General features: G+C 33.0%; 1 protein-coding gene and 1 long non-coding RNA gene across 2 annotated transcripts; both read right to left on the reverse strand.

The window, feature by feature from the left end:
* Positions 1-242: 242 nt before the first annotated feature.
* Positions 243-1,860, reverse strand: LOC123890489. The gene is made up of 3 exons (XR_006802839.1): positions 1,692-1,860; positions 777-1,588; positions 243-561 (listed from the first exon to the last, which is right to left on the reverse strand). It is a non-coding gene; the product is annotated as an uncharacterized LOC123890489 (long non-coding RNA).
* A 2,184-nt stretch (positions 1,861-4,044) lies between these two features.
* Positions 4,045-5,269, reverse strand: LOC123890487 (60S ribosomal protein L23). The gene is made up of 4 exons (XM_045940102.1): positions 5,114-5,269; positions 4,732-5,016; positions 4,613-4,654; positions 4,045-4,306 (listed from the first exon to the last, which is right to left on the reverse strand). The coding sequence occupies exons 1-4, from the start codon at positions 5,124-5,126 to the stop codon at positions 4,224-4,226; spliced, it is 423 nt and encodes a 140-aa protein (XP_045796058.1). The 5' UTR covers positions 5,127-5,269; the 3' UTR covers positions 4,045-4,223.
* Positions 5,270-21,171: the final 15,902 nt, after the last annotated feature.

The raw sequence follows: 21,171 nt of genomic DNA on the forward strand, positions 1-21,171 counted from the left end.
AAGACCCACAATTAATAATGTCATGTGTAGACAGGGAAAGAAAATAACAGATATACCCGACTAACAAATATAATTTTCTCTCATGTATGCACAGCCATGGAAAAAAGGCAAATACAATGTCAAAAATAAATTATACCTGATCACTCGCATTAAGAATGTTTTATCACAATATTTTAGAGCTACAACATCATCAAAAACTTCACATGTCTTTAGATTAATATTTATTGCGGAAGGTAAAAATGCAGAACAAAATGAATTCTCATTTTAATATTGAAAAGAAAATAAATGAGGAATTCTAAATATGTTGATTCATGCTAGTATATTGATCTAAGAAAGTGCCAAAAAGTTGGTTAAATAACAATATATTTAAGAAATGCTGCATCATGATGATAATGTTAAACTCTTCAAGGCAGTTGTAAGATATGAGGAAGCTTGTCAGGACTCAGGAGCTCTCTGCTTGTACTCCTTCTCCAACGCTTTGGCCGCTAGAGATTGTAACTGCGATCCTTCTTTATCTTACTTGTTCTTCCCTTTTGTAAGTTGTGCAATAGCAGAAGTGCACTGTGAGAAAAGGAACAAAACTTAGTTATCAAGCATATGAGTGAATAAGTTTGAAAGAAGAATCCAAAAATCCCAAGTTGTTGAGAAGAAAATCAATGGTCTGTAAAGGGAAATAAGATATCTACCAAAGCAGAACTATATTTAAATAAAAGTATCATGTAGTTTTATGTTGCACATGACCACAGAAAGATGGACGAAAGGGAGAAAGAACTCACCAAGCCAAGCATATACCAAAGAGTGCTCTGGTATTCTTGCCTCCAGTTAAGTCAATAGTCAATGCATAGTATTTCTTGGCAGTTTGGACGTTTTCTAACCCGCCAAGCGTATAAAGTACCTAACAATATCATTTAAGTCAAGATAATGTTTTTCGATAAGTATATTTCAGCCAGTTCCCTCCATGCATCGTGATCTGCCATGAATCTGTGAAAGTGAGATAAATAGTTCAGATGTATGTTCTTCACTTCTATCTGATGTAAATTATAAACAATACTTTCCTTTTATCCTCAATTTCAGAAGGAAAAAATATCAACAGCTGTCTTACATTTCCAGATATTTATTAAGCCATTCAATAGTCCCAGAAATATTGCCTTGTGCCTTTACCATAGCCACCCTCCTCTTTATGGATGATCTGTAAAGAATTTGGCAAATGAAGTCCAACCCTCCCCCTAACTCCCACTATGGTGGGAGCTCTTCAGCATACGGTTGCCCCTTTTTGGTTTTCATTACTCAACCAGCCAGGCCGTTTTTAAAGGTTAAAGTGAAAGAATGTCATATATCAAGTGAAATTGGCAAGACAAACACAAAAAAAAAAAAGGTTATTATGGTAAGATTTATGTTTCATCACATAACGTAACTGGTCAACTAACTGACAGTCCCTCTCCCAATTTTTCCCCAATAAGGTTAAGTGAGTTTACTTGATCAAGAGGATTATCCTCTAAAAGGCTTGTGTAAGCCTTTTCTGCCATTGTCCCAGGACCAGTTTGCTTCAAGCAACATTGCCTCCAGCCTGCCTTTAAGCTTATATTGACTAATATGTAGACTGTAGTAAGAGTTGCATTCTTGGTGCTATTCATTCAACAACTCAGATCCACATGGAAAAGGCATAGAAAGCTAGGAAAGTATCGACTTACCAACTCTTTTGCTCTCTGGGAACCTCCGAAGAGCCTTTATACAGTCCTAATACAGAAGTAAATTATTATCAACTGTCGATTCCCAAACAAGAAGAATTCTCATCATATATGAAGGAAATAAATGTAGAAATTACTCAATTCAGACAACATAAAGGTTCAGCAGCATGTTACTTACCAGATTCAGAAATTACAAGAGCAGACAAGATTTCTATATAGAACTGGTGCCATCTAACACATGCATCCATCCCCCAGTATCTTCATATCACGAGGCAATTGACGGGAGAGAAAGGGACTCTTTGGATTGACTAATTTGAACTTACGTACAGACAAAAATACTAGCGACACTGGTTGGAAGAGCTTGTGGAAATAACTTATGACATATTCATAAGCTTTCTTCAAGATAGCTTATAAAAACAACTCATAGCTTATATGAATGAAAACAGATTGACTTTAATTCATCGTTTGTAACAGAAAATTTAGAAATAACTTATTCATAAACAGTTAAATAATGATAAGTCTTATGCTGTAAGTGCTTAATTAATCTGTATATCCAAACAAGTCCTAAGTTGAGGTAGAATCATATAAAGGGAAAAAAATATTCAAATATATCAAATAAATAGCTTCTGAACAAAATGAATAGCCAAATCCCAATCGGTTACTCTATATATAATCAGATTATGAGAAGGGGAAAACAGAAGAAAAAGCTCAATTGCAAATGAGAAACAATCACACTCTGTTTACCTATCATTTTATATGCAATTCATTTATTTATTATAATTTAAGGAACAAACAATTACAGTAATAATAAACAATTCATTTGTTTATTACCTATCACCAATAATAGACGATCTAATGGTTCCTGCATTATGAGATAGTAAAACGAATTAGTAACATTGTAATACATAGAAGAAACTTATTTTGTGTGCAACAAGATTAAGTTTTTATGGAGCACCACAGATGTGACTCAGTAATCACTTCAGCATAAGCTCGTGACTTTGAATTTGTAACAAGCACATATTGTATATAAAAACATTGGATGAAGGAATAAATTTTTTTTTTTTTTGGGGGGGGGGCAAAGGTGACTGCATCACCAAAATCGCAAGTTTCTGAAATTTAGGGGCCAAAAGTGCAATTTAGCCATAAAGAGAAGATACAAAAAAAGAAGGGGGGAATCAAACCCTTCAGGGCACAATAAAACGAAACAAAGGAAGGCCTAGCCTATTATGAATATAGGCCTGCATAGCTTCACTAGGAATAACATCAAACCAATTAAAACCAGTGGATCCTAAACCTAAGGAAGCTAACTTATCTGCCAAGGCATTCCCCTCTCTATAAATGAGATATTATGAAATTCATATCTTTAAGCTTGTGGAGACAGTTGTGCCATCTATTCCTTAACTTCCAAGGAATCATGGTCGTTTTTTTGTGAGCTAGAGTAACCATCATGGAGTCAGTTTCTAACCAAAAAGAGGTTTAGTTATTTGAGTCCATTCCACACCCAATTATTTCGATTATACCATAGACACCAAGCTATCACGGCAATTGTTCCTGCAACATCAATAGATTCGATTTTACAAATATCAAGTATGAAAGTTTTCACATTGTAATCTTGCTGCATTCTTAGTTCAATTATGTTACTCAATCCGGCTTCAACCCACACTCACCTACTCTCGCTACTCACTTACATTATGATCCCTTAACCGAGTAAGGGTAGGTAAACAACCACGACAAACTCTTCAAATAAAATGTTTTGTTTTTGGAGGTGCACCGATATGCCAAAGGGAGCTCCAATCTCCTTCCACCACTCCATTATGATAAGTATTTTTACTCGTGAAATAATTTTTTTTATCCGGATTTTACCGTGTAAGTATATAACAACTCAAAGGTGTACACATAAATAAAGAATAACACATGCTAAATAAATTTGATGAACTGCTCCATAAACTCGGCTGTATATGAATTAAAATCGCTTTTGAGGCCGCAATCACGCGTTATCATTTAAAAGCTAACATCACAAATGAAATTATACGAATAAGCCAACCAGAATGTTTGTTTTGGATTTTCAAGGCCTCAAAATAAAATTGGCAAAATGAACTATTAGGTAGCGTTTGAAAAACTTGTGTCGGATCAGAGAAAAATACTCGTTTGAGATTGTAAATGGGAACTGCAAATGTAGCACCCGTCAGTATTGTTATTGATCACCAATATGACTCTCCAAGAATGTTTGTTTCAGATTTTCAAAATTACAAGACCCACGTTGCATCGATATTCATTCATAACATTGATAAATTTATCTTTCCACACACAATCAGAAAAGCAAAAAGCACAAGAAATGAAAACACAAGCATCGACGTAAACAAACGTAATAGCTTATATTAAAATCTTCAAAATACTTCTCATACAGAGAAATTAAGAACTTGTAAACCATAAACTCAGTCACTGACTCACTTTGAAAAAGATTCAACTTAAAACAAAACCAAAGACAACCCCAAACAGCAGAAACAAAACCCTTATGAATACTAGAAATTCAACTTAAACAATGGCGTTAGCAGCACTTGCAATCCTAGGCCATAGATCAGCACACTCCTTTCCAATTGGACCAGTAATAGCAGAACCTACAATTACAACAAGCAACACTATATTAAAGACAGAAACCAAAAACACAATACCAACAAAAAAAACAGCTATACACACATATTCACATTCATCCAAATAACACATTGATTTACAAATCAAAATCATTCTAATCAATTAGTTAAGACAAACAAACACACAAATCGCCAAATTAACTTCCTATCATGGATAGTACTAAATTAAGAAAATGACATAATTCAGATATCAACTTGTGTATGATACCAGAACACGCCTAATCCAACAAGTGTATCCAATTCATAGAACAAAACAATAGATATATCTATTACCTTTCATTTCACCTTTGGGATTCACAATAACACCAGCATTATCTACAAAACAGAAACCAACAAAGTTAAGAATCATTCATTTATACATATATCAAATAAGAAGAAAAAACAGAATATACCTTCAAAGTACATGAATACTCCGTCCTTTCGGCGCCATGGTTTACGCTGACGAACGATGACAGCAGGAAGCACCTTCTTACGAAGATCAGGCTTTCCTTTCTTCACAGTAGCCATCACCATGTCACCAACACAAGCTGAAGGTAAACGGTTCAATCTTCCCTTAATACCTTTCACGGAAATTATGTAGAGATTCTTAGCTCCGGTGTTGTCGGCGCAGTTCACTGTCGCCGCCACCGGGAGACCAAGTGACATCCTGAATTTGTTACCGGCAGAGCCACCACGACCTGAGAAACAAATCGAAATCGGTTAGGTTAGAAAAACGACGTCGTAAGTTAAAGTGATTAATCAAAGCATTTGAAAATGAAAATTTAAATTTGATACCTCTCTTCGACATTGTTGGGGTTGATCAGAAACAACAAAGGAAAACCTTGAACTCACTACGCTACAAGACAAACCCTAATCACTTTCTAATTTATAACACAAGAATTACGGGCTTTTTGTCTCATACTCAGAACCAGCAGCCAAAGTGGGGCCAACATTAGATAAGAATTACGGGCTTATTTAAAAATGAAACAACCCAAAAAGAGTTGTAAAATAAGAATTTTTTTTGCCACCCTAATTCCTTCTCATGCACCCTTTTAATTTTCTATTTTACCCCTGCACTACTTAAGTAGAACACATATAAAATTTTGAAATTCTCCGGTTAGAAGAGTGTTTTTTTCCTTAAATTTCTCATTTTTATAACGTTTGCTACTTAAATAGTGGACAAAGATAGTTTGGTATTTTTGTAAGGCGCATGAGAAAATTGGTAGGGTAGTAAAAGAGATAAAATAAAGTACAATGTCTAAACATTCACAAAGGGAGAAGGTTGTCTCCTCTGGCAAGTTTTCTCCCATGAAATCCCAACCCTCCATTTTTATGCAATTATATTATTGATTAAAAATTAAATAAAATGAAAGACAATGATGTACATTTTATTCTCTCTAATGTGATTCTCACTGGAAACAATTCATTCCCATTCACAAATGCATCTGCATATGCTCGTGTAAATCAATCCACTAACAATATATGTTCATTGAGCCATATAAATCAATTCATAATAGATACCAGTACAGTACAACGGAGATAAACATCCATAAAAATATTTTTTAAAAGTCATATTTTTTTTAGTTTTTAATGTTGCAAAAGATGAGGAACACTGCTAGTTATTAGTAAAAAATACCTTACGAGAAACGTTTCTAGTAAAAATTGAGGAACAATATTATCTGAATAAGGATGATGAGTAATACATGTTTTTTTGTCAAGTAGTCTAGTGGCTAGATTCTCACACATTTAAATGCGGAGAAATGTGAAATCCGGGGTTCGAACCTCGGCCACTCCAATAATATCTCTGGTAACTACAATTTGAGCTACACTTATGGGACGAGTAATATTACATGTTATTACTAGTATTAACAATATACTATTGGTGAGAATGATATCCTTTCGTTGCAAATGTAAGTTGGAAGTCACACGTTATTTTAAAAAATAAGGTTAGACAATAATAGAGTTATCCTTGTAAAATGCCAAGCTGACAACTTGTGCCATGCTGGCATATCTCTGTGCCACCTAGCAGATGGTATTAGGGTTGTTAGATCTGTTTGTAAATGCCAGCTAAGGCAGTTAGAAGAAGTTAGAGTTTGTTAGTCTTCTAACTTCCTTTAAATACTAAACATTGTGTAAACATTAGGATTAAGAAATTAAATTCTCTCTCAAGCAAAGGTTGAAGGTTGCAGAGAAACCATTCAAGAGTCATGTGCAATTCTCTGTTGAATTTCAATAGACAACATATAAATGAGAATGTGAGATGACTCGTAAAATCATATATTATTTTTAGGTAAAAATATTGTCCAAAATTCTTTTTATATAGTTGTTTTTTATCTAATGCGATGGACTTCCCTCATGACTCTAACAATATTTGCAAAGACTACAAAATTTAGAGCCGAATAAGTGTATTCTTCTGAACCTTAGTAAAGAATAAAGATCATCAAGTGAATAGAAAAGGGTAACATGAAAGAGAACAAACCAACAAAGTATAGTATATTTTTCAGCGTAGTGTGGATCACATTCCTTTTAATCGTTTTGTTGAGGATAACAATTTAGTAGATCTTCCTCTGGTCGGCCGCACCCCACTAATAAGTCATACTTATTTCTCCCGTCATTAACTGTCCTTATGTGTGTGACCCTGTAGGTTCCTATGACGTTGGCAATAATATTAATCTCAATATTATAAACAGTGAGCGGTATCTAGCAACACATCACTGCTACCCAAGTCACAAGAATGTCACGTGATCTGACAAACCTTTCGTGATAAAACTCGTGTGTATAATTACCCTTTTACCCTTATGTCTATATTGAACACAAGGCATAGTACGTCACCCTTGTTAAGTTCAATATTGGGCCCATAGACATATCTCCCGTTATGTAGGAGGGGTAAATTCCATCTAGGTCACTCATGTCCCTCAGCATGATTCGTGGAATACCCATCAACCAACCTTATAGTCATCCTGTTACGGATAACTTTGAATGGCGACAAAGTACTACACTCCTACACCTAGGGAACATAGTGGTTTCAGGTCGAAGGGTGGAATACACCACTTATCACTATGAGAATATCTTATGACATTTCATAACATACTATGTAGTATTCTCATGGTGGGTCAATCCGATATAAATATTACTCTTAATATTTATATCTATGTGAAGACTTGATAACTCTTTATCTATGATCCGTGAGATGTGATCATCAGTCTACCAACATAATAGTCTCTACGTTTTGATGTTATCCCAATTCACATTAAAGCTCGACTACGGATGTTTTAAGAATAGTGTTCTCATGTGTAATGGATTCTCACGATTAAGTCACACTTAACGTTCCATTCAATGAACTTACTATTCTAGGGACTCTATTATTTAACACATAAACATAATAAAGAAAAGCCTTTATTTAATAAGTAAATTATCCAATACAAGTATCATGCAATTATAAATAATTGGCCTCTAGGGCTTACACCAACAATCTCCCACTAGCACTAGAGCCAATCAGGCATACTCCTAATACCTATGCCCCTAGTGTGGCCCTCATGCTTCGGCTGAGCAAGAGGCTTTGTAAGTGGATCAGCAGCATTGTCAAGTGTTGGTACTCTGCATATTTTCACATCTCCTCTATCAATTATCTCTCGAATAAGATGATAGCGCCTGAGTATGTGTTTGGACTTTTGGTAAAAGCAGCGGAATTTTAAAATTTTCCTTTTGTGATCCTTACGAATGGTCATGAATTGTGTTTAGAGTTTTACCTTTTGGTTCGAAAACTCCCTTTAAATCACGAACGGCTATCGAACACTTCGAATCACGAACAAGGTCACGAACAAGAACCTCGAACCGTCACGAACAAGGTCACCACCAAGTCACCAACGAATTTGATCACAAGCGTTAAAGGTATAACGCCTCTAGCCAGTCCACACGAACAACAACCTTCAATGGAGTGCTAGCTCCAATGGTTTGAAGGGTTAGGAGAAAGGAGGCACAAAATAAGGATTAGGGTTTTTCACAAAAACTCTAGAAAGGTGATTAGGGTTTCTCAAGAGAGGAGAGAACAAAGGCTCATGAGAATGAGTAACAAAAGTGTGTAACTATTTCTCCTTACCACAAGGGTTCTATTTATAGAACCACTTGCCATGGCAAAATTACACTAAAGCCCTTTTAACTAAATGGGCTATAGTGGGCGCCATTCTCATGTAAATATGTCTAGTACATATTTGCACCCCCTTCTTGCTACATCATACCATATGATGTAATGCTCATTTTAATTACCATAATACCCTTATCATATTTCCTTATTTCTCCAAGGTGCACCGTACCTTACGGTGTTCCAATCTCACTAGATTGTTCTTATGTGTGTGACCCTGTAGGTTTCCGTAACATTGACAATTATAATAAATCACTATTTATTACAATAAACAGTGAGCGGTATCTAGCAACACATCACTGTTACTCAAGTTACGAGAAATTAACATGTGATCTAAACATAACCTCTTGTGATAATATCAGTGTGTATAATTACCCCTTTGCCCTTTATGTCTATATTGAACACAAAACATACTTGGTGTCATCTTTGTCCAGTTCAATATTGGGCCCATGACATTTATCCTGTTATGCAGGATTGGCAAATTCCATCTAGGTCACTACTGTCCCTCAGCATGCTTTGTGAAGTGCCCATCAACTGCCTTTATGGTTATCCTGTTACGGACAACGTTAGATCAGCAACAAAGTACTTGACTCCACATCTAGGGTACAAAGTGGTTTCAGGTCTAAGGGCGGTTTACACCATTATCACCATGAGAGTAACTTATGACACTTTGCATAACTTTGCATGTAGTACTCTCATAGCGGGTCAATCCAGTATAAATATTACTCCTAATATTTATACCTACGTCAAGACTTGATAACTCCTTATCCCATGATCCATGAGATGTGATCATCAGTCTATCTTCATAATAGTCTTTATGCTTTAAGGTTATCCCCTTTACCTTAAAGCTCGACTACGGATACTTTAAGAATAGTGTCCTTATGTTTAATATTATCTCATGATTAAGTCACACTTAATTATTAAACGGACTTTCTATTCTAGGGACTTCATTATTTTGCAACCTTACAAATATAATAAAGAAATGCCATATTTATATTCAAACTCCTAAAGCAAATACTATGAAAATAGATTGGCTCTTAGGGCTTACTCCAACAATCTCCCACTAGCACTAAAGCCAATCTAGGTTTCTCTTAATACCTATAGACTTAGTATGCCCATCACGCTTCAACTGCGCAAGAGGCTTTGTTAGTGGATAAGGAACTATTTCCTATGTTGGTATCTTACGTATCTTCCAACGTTCTATTTCGATCTCTATCGAAATATATAAGTGTCTAAGTATATTCATGAATCGTCGGTGAGATCTATTTTCAAGTGTTCTTGCAAGATTAAACTATTACCATCACTAATGTGATTAATGTGACTTGTAACACCGGAAACATATCTTTAGCTCAATCATGAGCCAAACGATCCAATCTTAAATACTCAACTTATTTAACTGAAACAAACATATTACGAAGCTTATCTTATAGCTTTCAATGCTTGTATTCAGCCATGATATACAATACATTGGTATGGAAACTTCCTTCATTATAACTTCCTTATAATGATCCTTCCCATACCTATCTATTTCAAGAAATAGGCCTTAGTTCCTTTAAGGTCCTTAGGGATATTCTTGAAGGTAAGTTAGTGTCAAACACTAATTTCAATTTTGGTACATAGGTTATTCCTAACTCTTTAGGAATTCTTGCCTAAGTGTTTCATCAAGAGTTATTTTCCTAGTCATGTCTCACATGTATAAGAAAAATGTCTTGATGATTAATATGATATCAGATATTATCACTCCCACTAAAACTTTGTATGCACAAGATTTATATTTGTCCTTTATTTGTTTTCCACAAAACTTTCAAAAGGAACAAATATTCAAATTTATTCGATCTAATCAAAGTTAGATAGGTTTGTCCTTGTTAATTTGTTTTCATAAAACTTCATAAAAGGAACAAACAATAATTTAATTTTCTGAGAACTCTATCTAATCAAAATTAGATAGCTACAAGTTATATACCTTTCTAGCATCATTTGGATCAACAAAACCCTTACGTATATGTCCAACGCATATATATGAGGTCATTCCAATTAAGGAATGCAACTTTGTTATCCATCTACCAAAACATGTAGTACAACATTTAGCAGAAGCAATCAAATATTATAAGGTATTCTTAATACCATCCATATCAGTGTTCAAAAAGAATACTCACTTTCATCGTATGAGTCTTACTCATCTTGAAGACATAACCATTATCTACATAAGGTTAGTGTATATGGATTCTGTATGAGATTTCATGGCATTTAGCCACTTCTCATAATCTAGATCGTCTTACGACCTTTTAGAAAGTCAAAGACTCATCTTCCATGAGAATCATATCACATTGCTGAGTCATGATAAAACCATACCTTGTAGCCATATGTGATATGTTAGACTTATCTTGGATTTGTGCAACTTTAAAACAATGGTTCTTCAACAACCTTGAGGAACCGGTTTGCATTCCCTTTTAAATAAATATGTTTTGTGGTACTTGAATTTATTCAAGTTCTATATCACTCCCACTGTCTCTTTTAGAGACACACTCCCACTAGAGGAATGTTTCAAACCTAGCAACAAAACAACCTTTTGTCCTTAAGAGTGATATAGGACCAATATCCCTTTCTTTAGGATATTTCCACTTATTCATTCATTCATTTGGAATTAGATTTATCTAATAAATTTTAATCCAAAATTCTCATAAAGACAAACTTGGTACTCTTACCTCCATATCGCATATGGTGTCTTTATGATCATTTTAAAAGGGAACTAATTGTGGGTGAAGATTAATTATAAGTAAAGAGATTTATAGAAAGAGTCAATATATAATTAAACTATCCTTAAATCATGTCAAACATGATGTGATAAAATAGTTATTATAGTCTTTTAATTAAGTATTTACTGATATGACTCATTCATATAACTTAAATACTTTTGTCGAGTTCTATTTTCTTCATTGTTGAATTTCTTTGACAAATTCAAAGATTTCTAATTGGTGTCATACACCTACCAACATCTAATGATTTTAATCATCAATGTTAATGAAGTAAAATAAACTCAATATACAAAATATGTTTAGTGGTCGACATACATCTCATGTATATTGTTCAAATAGGTCATGCGTTATTTTATTGACACATCGAATATTTGTACTAAACAACAATGCTCTTGATATATTTAAGGTCCAAATCATATTTGGCTCTTATCACGATTGTTATAGATAACCCTATCAAGACCATGGAACCCTAGTCCATTACTTGACTTGGAGTAATAGTATAGAAAACTTTGCTTAAATGATAGGACCATTACTTGTCTTATCATTTAAGGCTACAATTCATATATTGTCAATACAAGATATACAATTGCTACTTCTATTACTAGATGGAATTCAATAACAATTATTGTGTTCCATTTCAAACTCGATTTTAAGTCATTGCATAAGCTCTCATTATCAATGAAACAATTTTCATTCTAGATATGGGTTGACTTAAAATTATAGCCAATGTTCTAATTCTTTAAGCATCTCTATTTTCGAAAAATTGAGATTCAACATCTTGTATCATATACTTTTGATGTAGAAATAGAAATTTTGACTTTCTATAACAATATGTGCATTATTGAAGCCTCACTTCATACTTTTGGTTTGACTCTTCCAAGAACTATTTACGTCATTTTTATTTAATGGTCTAACCATAGCCGTTCTACTTTGACAACCATTTTGTACTATTCAAATAAGAGGAATATAAATCTTATTTATATTATATCTCAAATCTTTGATAGTGCAAATTAATTCTCATTCAACTCAACAAATTCCGGTAGATATTCAAAACAATTTTGTCTATATCTATTCCATTATAATTTGTTAGATTGATCCTATGACCAACTTTTTGATCCATTGAGAAATTTATCATACTCTAAAGTTCTTTCAAAAGGATCTTACTTGAGATTAAATGATCACATCATTTATTATATATTCTATATCTAGACGTCAACTTGATGCTTCTAACAAGTATCCCTTTTCCAATCTAGTTATGGTAGGTTGTTCACAGTTTATAGTTCAAGACTTATAGTTTTCTCGCATTTGAGAACAATTCTCAATTTGTACCAATACAGAAACTCCTTTCTGAAAATCTTGTCCTTCATAAGGACAACTTAATATGTATTGTATTTCGAAATTCTAATTACAAAGATATGTAAGATATTATGACTAAATCATATTTAATTTGGTCTTTAATTAAATACGCTCTCTCACTATTTTACTCAAAACAAATGACCCTCGACATTTGATTCGGAAAATCCCGTTGGAAGATTTTCTAGTGAGAATGAGATCCATATTTCACTTCGTTTTAAGTCAGCGTTGGGCTGATTACACAAAACTTAGTTATTTAGGTAGGAAACTCCTTTCCAATTGTATCTCATACAACTCTCATATCCTTTCTATTGGGTGAATAACACTTATTCTAATCCATCACATGGAATAACCCAATACTTGCTTCTAAAGTCATATAATCTTATTATATTTTCTTTAGTTAAGTTAGACCCATTAAATAGCGATCGGATAAATAAATTACCTCACCGCAACTTATCAATATTGACAATGCACTTCGCGTTGGCAAAACCTACATTGATCGATATTGATCTTGAAGGGCGCTATTCGTTGGAAAGCAATAAAACTTAATATTAATTCCTTTGAGGGCTTTTATAATTAATTTGATCTCACCTTACCACGGCTTACATACAATGACGTCACTCCATTCATAACATGCATCAACATACATAATATAATAAAATGAAACAGTTATGGCCCATAGCGCATTTGTTCTCCCAAGCCAATGAGAGAACCTAATCTAACCTAAAACGATCTATACTTCTCCAAGCATGATCTCCAAGGTTGACCTCCATTGTTCTTCTTCTTCATAATATTACATAATAATATAAAAGAATACTCGTTTTACATACGAGGGAGTGGATGAGAAGAGAATATAGAGAATAGAGATAAGGCACGACACGCAGGCCGTATTTAAAAACCAAATGCAATAAAATAAATAAACTAAGGCCATAACCGATCATCAAATATAATAATAACAAACAAACTTTATTATTATTAAAGTCTCATAATTAATTAAATCCGGCGATTGATCAAATCAGGTAAGTTTGATTCAAATATTTAATTCACAATTAAATATTTCGAATCAAAATTTGCTAAAATAAATAACATTATTTTAAAGTAGAATTAAATCTTTTGACAATTCTCCAAATATGGAAAATTATTTAATCAAAACCTTTTTGAATAAAATATTTCCAAAATTGGTAATATTATCTTTTAAAACAATTTTAAAAGATATTTCTAGAGATTTGAAACGATTTCATAATTAAATATATTTGTCAAATATGGAAAATTATTTAATCAAAACCCTTTTGAATAAAATATTTCCAAAATTGATGATATTAAAACAATTTTAAAAGATATTTCTAGAATTTTGAAACGATTTCAAAATTAAATATATTTATCATCTACTTTTCGCATCAACACTTGATACGTTTTGCAAATCCTAATTTTAATGACACAACATTTGTGCAACCCTTTCATGCCGTCAAAATTCCTTATGACCAAATTCAATCCAATTGATCAACATGTCATTGTTTCACCATACAAATGTCGGATTCCGAAACAAATGAACACGGCTCGCTTTAATTGAATAACTTTCATAATAATTTTAACGAAATTACTAACGGTATATCACATACACCATTTTGCATTACGGTTACTTATATCATATATAAGTTTATGGCCGTTCTTGATTGTGTAACCTTAGGACAATTAACATATCGCATGCTTCACCATACAAGTGTCGGATTCCGAAGCCGTTTCAATGTTAATTACCCAATTCATACACAAAACTTACATCACATGTAAGTATTGACCGTTCTTGTTCGTGTAACCTTAGGACAATCAACATATCGCATGCTCCACCATACAAGTGTCGGATTCCGGAGCCGTTTCAATGTTAATCATCCAATTTATACACAAACAACCGTCAAATTTTAATTACTCGATTTTAATCTTTTATTAACTGTTTTAATCATATTAAAACTGAATTCATGAATTTAAACAAACATCAATTCATGGTTTCGTAAGTGGCTCTGATACCACTGAAGGAAAATTGATACGATAAAAGCAGCGGAATTTTAAAATTTTCCTTTTGTGATCCTTACGAATGGTCATGAATTGTGTTTAGAGTTTTACCTTTTGGTTCGAAAACTCCCTTTAAATCACGAACGGCTATCGAACACTTCGAATCACGAACAAGGTCACGAACAAGAACCTCGAACCGTCACGAACAAGGTCACCACCAAGTCACCAACGAATTTGATCACAAGCGTTAAAGGTATAACGCCTCTAGCCAGTCCACACGAACAACAACCTTCAATGGAGTGCTAGCTCCAATGGTTTGAAGGGTTAGGAGAAAGGAGGCACAAAATAAGGATTAGGGTTTTTCACAAAAACTCTAGAAAGGTGATTAGGGTTTCTCAAGAGAGGAGAGAACAAAGGCTCATGAGAATGAGTAACAAAAGTGTGTAACTATTTCTCCTTACCACAAGGGTTCTATTTATAGAACCACTTGCCATGGCAAAATTACACTAAAGCCCTTTTAACTAAATGGGCTATAGTGGGCGCCATTCTCATGTAAATATGTCTAGTACATATTTGCACCCCCTTCTTGCTACATCATACCATATGATGTAATGCTCATTTTAATTACCATAATACCCTTATCATATTTCCTTATTTCTCCAAGGTGCACCGTACCTTACGGTGTTCCAATCTCACTAGATTGTTCTTATGTGTGTGACCCTGTAGGTTTCCGTAACATTGACAATTATAATAAATCACTATTTATTACAATAAACAGTGAGCGGTATCTAGCAACACATCACTGCTACTCAAGTTACGAGAAATTAACATGTGATCTAAACATAACCTCTTGTGATAATATCAGTGTGTATAATTACCCCTTTGCCCTTTATGTCTATATTGAACACAAAACATACTTGGTGTCATCTTTGTCCAGTTCAATATTGGGCCCATGACATTTATCCTGTTATGCAGGATTGGCAAATTCCATCTAGGTCACTACTGTCCCTCAGCATGCTTTGTGAAGTACCCATCAACTGCCTTTATGGTTATCCTGTTACGGATAACGTTAGATCAGCAACAAAGTACTTGACTCCACATCTAGGGTACAAAGTGGTTTCAGGTCTAAGGGCGGTTTACACCATTATCACCATGAGAGTAACTTATGACACTTTGCATAACTTTGCATGTAGTACTCTCATAGCGGGTCAATCCAGTATAAATATTACTCCTAATATTTATACCTACGTCAAGACTTGATAACTCCTTATCCCATGATCCATGAGATGTGATCATCAGTCTATCTTCATAATAGTCTTTATGCTTTTAAGGTTATCCCCTTTACCTTAAAGCTCGACTACGGATACTTTAAGAATAGTGTCCTTATGTTTAATATTATCTCATGATTAAGTCACACTTAATTATTAAACGGACTTTCTATTCTAGGGACTTCATTATTTTGCAACCTTACAAATATAATAAAGAAATGCCATATTTATATTCAAACTCCTAAAGCAAATACTATGAAAATAGATTGGCTCTTAGGGCTTACTCCAACAATCTCCCACTAGCACTAAAGCCAATCTAGGTTTCTCTTAATACCTATAGACTTAGTATGCCCATCACGCTTCAACTGCGCAAGAGGCTTTGTTAGTGGATAAGGAACTATTTCCTATGTTGGTATCTTACGTATCTTTCAACGTTCTATTTCGATCTCTATCGAAATATATAAGTGTCTAAGTATATTCATGAATCGTCGGTGAGATCTATTTTCAAGTGTTCTTGCAAGATTAAACTATTACCATCACTAATGTGATTAATGTGACTTGTAACACCGGAAACATATCTTTAGCTCAATCATGAGCCAAACGATCCAATCTTAAATACTCAACTTATTTAACTGAAACAAACATATTACGAAGCTTATCTTATAGCTTTCAATGCTTGTATTCAGCCATGATATACAATACATTGGTATGGAAACTTCCTTCATTATAACTTCCTTATAATGATCCTTCCCATACCTATCTATTTCAAGAAATAGGCCTTAGTTCCTTTAAGGTCCTTAGGGATATTCTTGAAGGTAAGTTAGTGTCAAACACTAATTTCAATTTTGGTACATAGGTTATTCCTAACTCTTTAGGAATTCTTGCCTAAGTGTTTCATCAAGAGTTATTTTCTTAGTCATGTCTCACATGTATAAGAAAAATGTCTTGATGATTAATATGATATCAGATATTATCACTCCCACTAAAACTTTGTATGCACAAGATTTATATTTGTCCTTCATTTGTTTTCCACAAAACTTTCAAAAGGAACAAATATTCAAATTTATTCGATCTAATCAAAGTTAGATAGGTTTGTCCTTGTTAATTTGTTTTCATAAAACTTCATAAAAGGAACAAACAATAATTTAATTTTCTGAGAACTCTATCTAATCAAAATTAGATAGCTACAAGTTATATACCTTTCTAGCATCATTTGGATCAACAAAACCCTTACGTATATGTCCAACGCATATATATGAGGTCATTCCAATTAAGGAATGCAACTTTGTTATCCATCTACCAAAACATGTAGTACAACATTTAGCAGAAGCAATCAAATATTATAAGGTATTCTTAATACCATCCATATCAGTGTTCAAAAAGAATACTCACTTTCATCGTATGAGTCTTACTCATCTTGAAGACATAACCATTATCTACATAAGGTTAGTGTATATGGATTCTGTATGAGATTTCATGGCATTTAGCCACTTCTCATAATCTAGATCGTCTTACGACCTTTTAGAAAGTCAAAGACTCATCTTCCATGAGAATCATATCACATTGCTGAGTCATGATAAAACCATACCTTGTAGCCATATGTGATATGTTAGACTTATCTTGGATTTGTGCAACTTTAAAACAATGGTTCTTCAACAACCTTGAGGAACCGGTTTGCATTCCCTTTTAAATAAATATGTTTTGTGGTACTTGAATTTATTCAAGTTCTATATCACTCCCACTGTCTCTTTTAGAGACACACTCCCACTAGAGGAATGTTTCAAACCTAGCAACAAAACAACCTTTTGTCCTTAAGAGTGATATAGGACCAATATCCCTTTCTTTAGGATATTTCCACTTATTCATTCATTCATTTGGAATTAGATTTATCTAATAAATTTTAATCCAAAATTCTCATAAAGACAAACTTGGTACTCTTACCTCCATATCGCATATGGTGTCTTTATGATCATTTTAAAAGGGAACTAATTGTGGGTGAAGATTAATTATAAGTAAAGAGATTTATAGAAAGAGTCAATATATAATTAAACTATCCTTAAATCATGTCAAACATGATGTGATAAAATAGTTATTATAGTCTTTTAATTAAGTATTTACTGATATGACTCATTCATATAACTTAAATACTTTTGTCGAGTTCTATTTTCTTCATTGTTGAATTTCTTTGACAAATTCAAAGATTTCTAATTGGTGTCATACACCTACCAACATCTAATGATTTTAATCATCAATGTTAATGAAGTAAAATAAACTCAATATACAAAATATGTTTAGTGGTCGACATACATCTCATGTATATTGTTCAAATAGGTCATGCGTTATTTTATTGACACATCGAATATTTGTACTAAACAACAATGCTCTTGATATATTCAAGGTCCAAATCATATTTGGCTCTTATCACGATTGTTATAGATAACCCTATCAAGACCATGGAACCCTAGTCCATTACTTGACTTGGAGTAATAGTATAGAAAACTTTGCTTAAATGATAGGACCATTACTTGTCTTATCATTTAAGGCTACAATTCATATATTGTCAATACAAGATATACAATTGCTACTTCTATTACTAGATGGAATTCAATAACAATTATTGTGTTCCATTTCAAACTCGATTTTAAGTCATTGCATAAGCTCTCATTATCAATGAAACAATTTTCATTCTAGATATGGGTTGACTTAAAATTATAGCCAATGTTCTAATTCTTTAAGCATCTCTATTTTCGAAAAATTGAGATTCAACATCTTGTATCATATACTTTTGATGTAGAAATAGAAATTTTGACTTTCTATAACAATATGTGCATTATTGAAGTCTCACTTCATACTTTTGGTTTGACTCTTCCAAGAACTATTTACGTCATTTTTATTTAATGGTCTAACCATAGCCGTTCTACTTTGACAACCATTTTGTACTATTCAAATAAGAGGAATATAAATCTTATTTATATTATATCTCAAATCTTTGATAGTGCAAATTAATTCTCATTCAACTCAACAAATTCCGGTAGATATTCAAAACAATTTTGTCTATATCTATTCCATTATAATTTGTTAGATTGATCCTATGACCAACTTTTGATCCATTGAGAAATTTATCATACTCTAAAGTTCTTTCAAAAGGATCTTACTTGAGATTAAATGATCACATCATTTATTATATATTCTATATCTAGACGTCAACTTGATGCTTCTAACAAGTATCCCTTTTCAATCTAGTTATGGTAGGTTGTTCACAGTTTATAGTTCAAGACTTATAGTTTTCTCGCATTTGAGAACAATTCTCAATTTGTACCAATACAGAAACTCCTTTCTGAAAATCTTGTCCTTCATAAGGACAACTTAATATGTATTGTATTTCGAAATTCTAATTACAAAGATATGTAAGATATTATGACTAAATCATATTTAATTTGGTCTTTAATTAAATACGCTCTCTCACTATTTTACTCAAAACAAATGACCCTCGACATTTGATTCGGAAAATCCCGTTGGAAGATTTTCTAGTGAGAATGAGATCCATATTTCACTTCGTTTTAAGTCAGCGTTGGGCTGATTACACAAAACTTAGTTATTTAGGTAGGAAACTCCTTTCCAATTGTATCTCATACAACTCTCATATCCTTTCTATTGGGTGAATAACACTTATTCTAATCCATCACATGGAATGACCCAATACTTGCTTCTAAAGTCATATAATCTTATTATATTTTCTTTAGTTAAGTTAGACCCATTAAATAGCGATCGGATAAATAAATTACCTCACCGCAACTTATCAATATTGACAATGCACTTCGCGTTGGCAAAACCTACATTGATCGATATTGATCTTGAAGGGCGCTATTCGTTGGAAAGCAATAAAACTTAATATTAATTCCTTTGAGGGCTTTTATAATTAATTTGATCTCACCTTACCACGGCTTACATACAATGACGTCACTCCATTCATAACATGCATCAACATACATAATATAATAAAATGAAACAGTTATGGCCCATAGCGCATTTGTTCTCCCAAGCCAATGAGAGAACCTAATCTAACCTAAAACGATTTATACTTCTCCAAGCATGATCTCCAAGGTTGACCTCCATTGTTCTTCTTCTTCATAATATTACATAATAATATAAAAGAATACTCGTTTTACATACGAGGGAGTGGATGAGAAAAGAATATAGAGAATAGAGATAAGGCACGACACGCAGGCCGTATTTAAAAACCAAATGCAATAAAATAAATAAACTAAGGCCATAACCGATCATCAAATATAATAATAACAAACAAACTTTATTATTATTAAAGTCTCATAATTAATTAAATCCGGCGATTGATCAAATCAGGTAAGTTTGATTCAAATATTTAATTCACAATTAAATATTTCGAATCAAAATTTGCTAAAATAAATAACATTATTTTAAAGTAGAATTAAATCTTTTGACAATTCTCCAAATATGGAAAATTATTTAATCAAAACCTTTTTGAATAAAATATTTCCAAAATTGGTAATATTATCTTTTAAAACAATTTTAAAAGATATTTCTAGAGATTTGAAACGATTTCATAATTAAATATATTTGTCAAATATGGAAAATTATTTAATCAAAACCCTTTTGAATAAAATATTTCCAAAATTGATGATATTATCTTTTAAAACAATTTTAAAAGATATTTCTAGAATTTTGAAACGATTTCAAAATTAAATATATTTATCATCTACTTTTCGCATCAACACTTGATACGTTTTGCAAATCCTAATTTTAATGACACAACATTTGTGCAACCCTTTCATGCCGTCAAAATTCCTTATGACCAAATTCAATCCAATTGATCAACATGTCATTGTTTCACCATACAAATGTCGGATTCCGAAACAAATGAACACGGCTCGCTTTAATTGAATAACTTTCATAATAATTTTAACGAAATTACTAACGGTATATCACATACACCATTTTGCATTACGGTTACTTATATCATATATAAGTTTATGGCCGTTCTTGATTGTGTAACCTTAGGACAATTAACATATCGCATGCTTCACCATACAAGTGTCGGATTCCGAAGCCGTTTCAATGTTAATTACCCAATTCATACACAAAACTTACATCACATGTAAGTATTGACCGTTCTTGTTCGTGTAACCTTAGGACAATCAACATATCGCATGCTCCACCATACAAGTGTCGGATTCCGGAGCCGTTTCAATGTTAATCATCCAATTTATACACAAACAACCGTCAAATTTTAATTACTCGATTTTAATCTTTTATTAACTGTTTTAATCATATTAAAACTGAATTCATGAA

This window comes from Trifolium pratense, linkage group LG6, assembly GCF_020283565.1.
Source record: "Trifolium pratense cultivar HEN17-A07 linkage group LG6, ARS_RC_1.1, whole genome shotgun sequence".
NCBI lineage: Eukaryota > Viridiplantae > Streptophyta > Magnoliopsida > Fabales > Fabaceae > Trifolium > Trifolium pratense.

What these genes read in the sequence shown, in the direction of transcription:
- LOC123890487 (XM_045940102.1), bottom strand. An exon ending in AGTATTCATGTACTTTGAAG is followed by an intron (nt 4,655 to 4,731) that starts GTATATTCTGTT and finishes TCTGTTTTGTAG; the next exon opens with ATAATGCTGGTGTTATTGTG. An exon ending in TCCCAAAGGTGAAATGAAAG is followed by an intron (nt 4,307 to 4,612) that starts GTAATAGATATA and finishes TTGTAATTGTAG; the next exon opens with GTTCTGCTATTACTGGTCCA.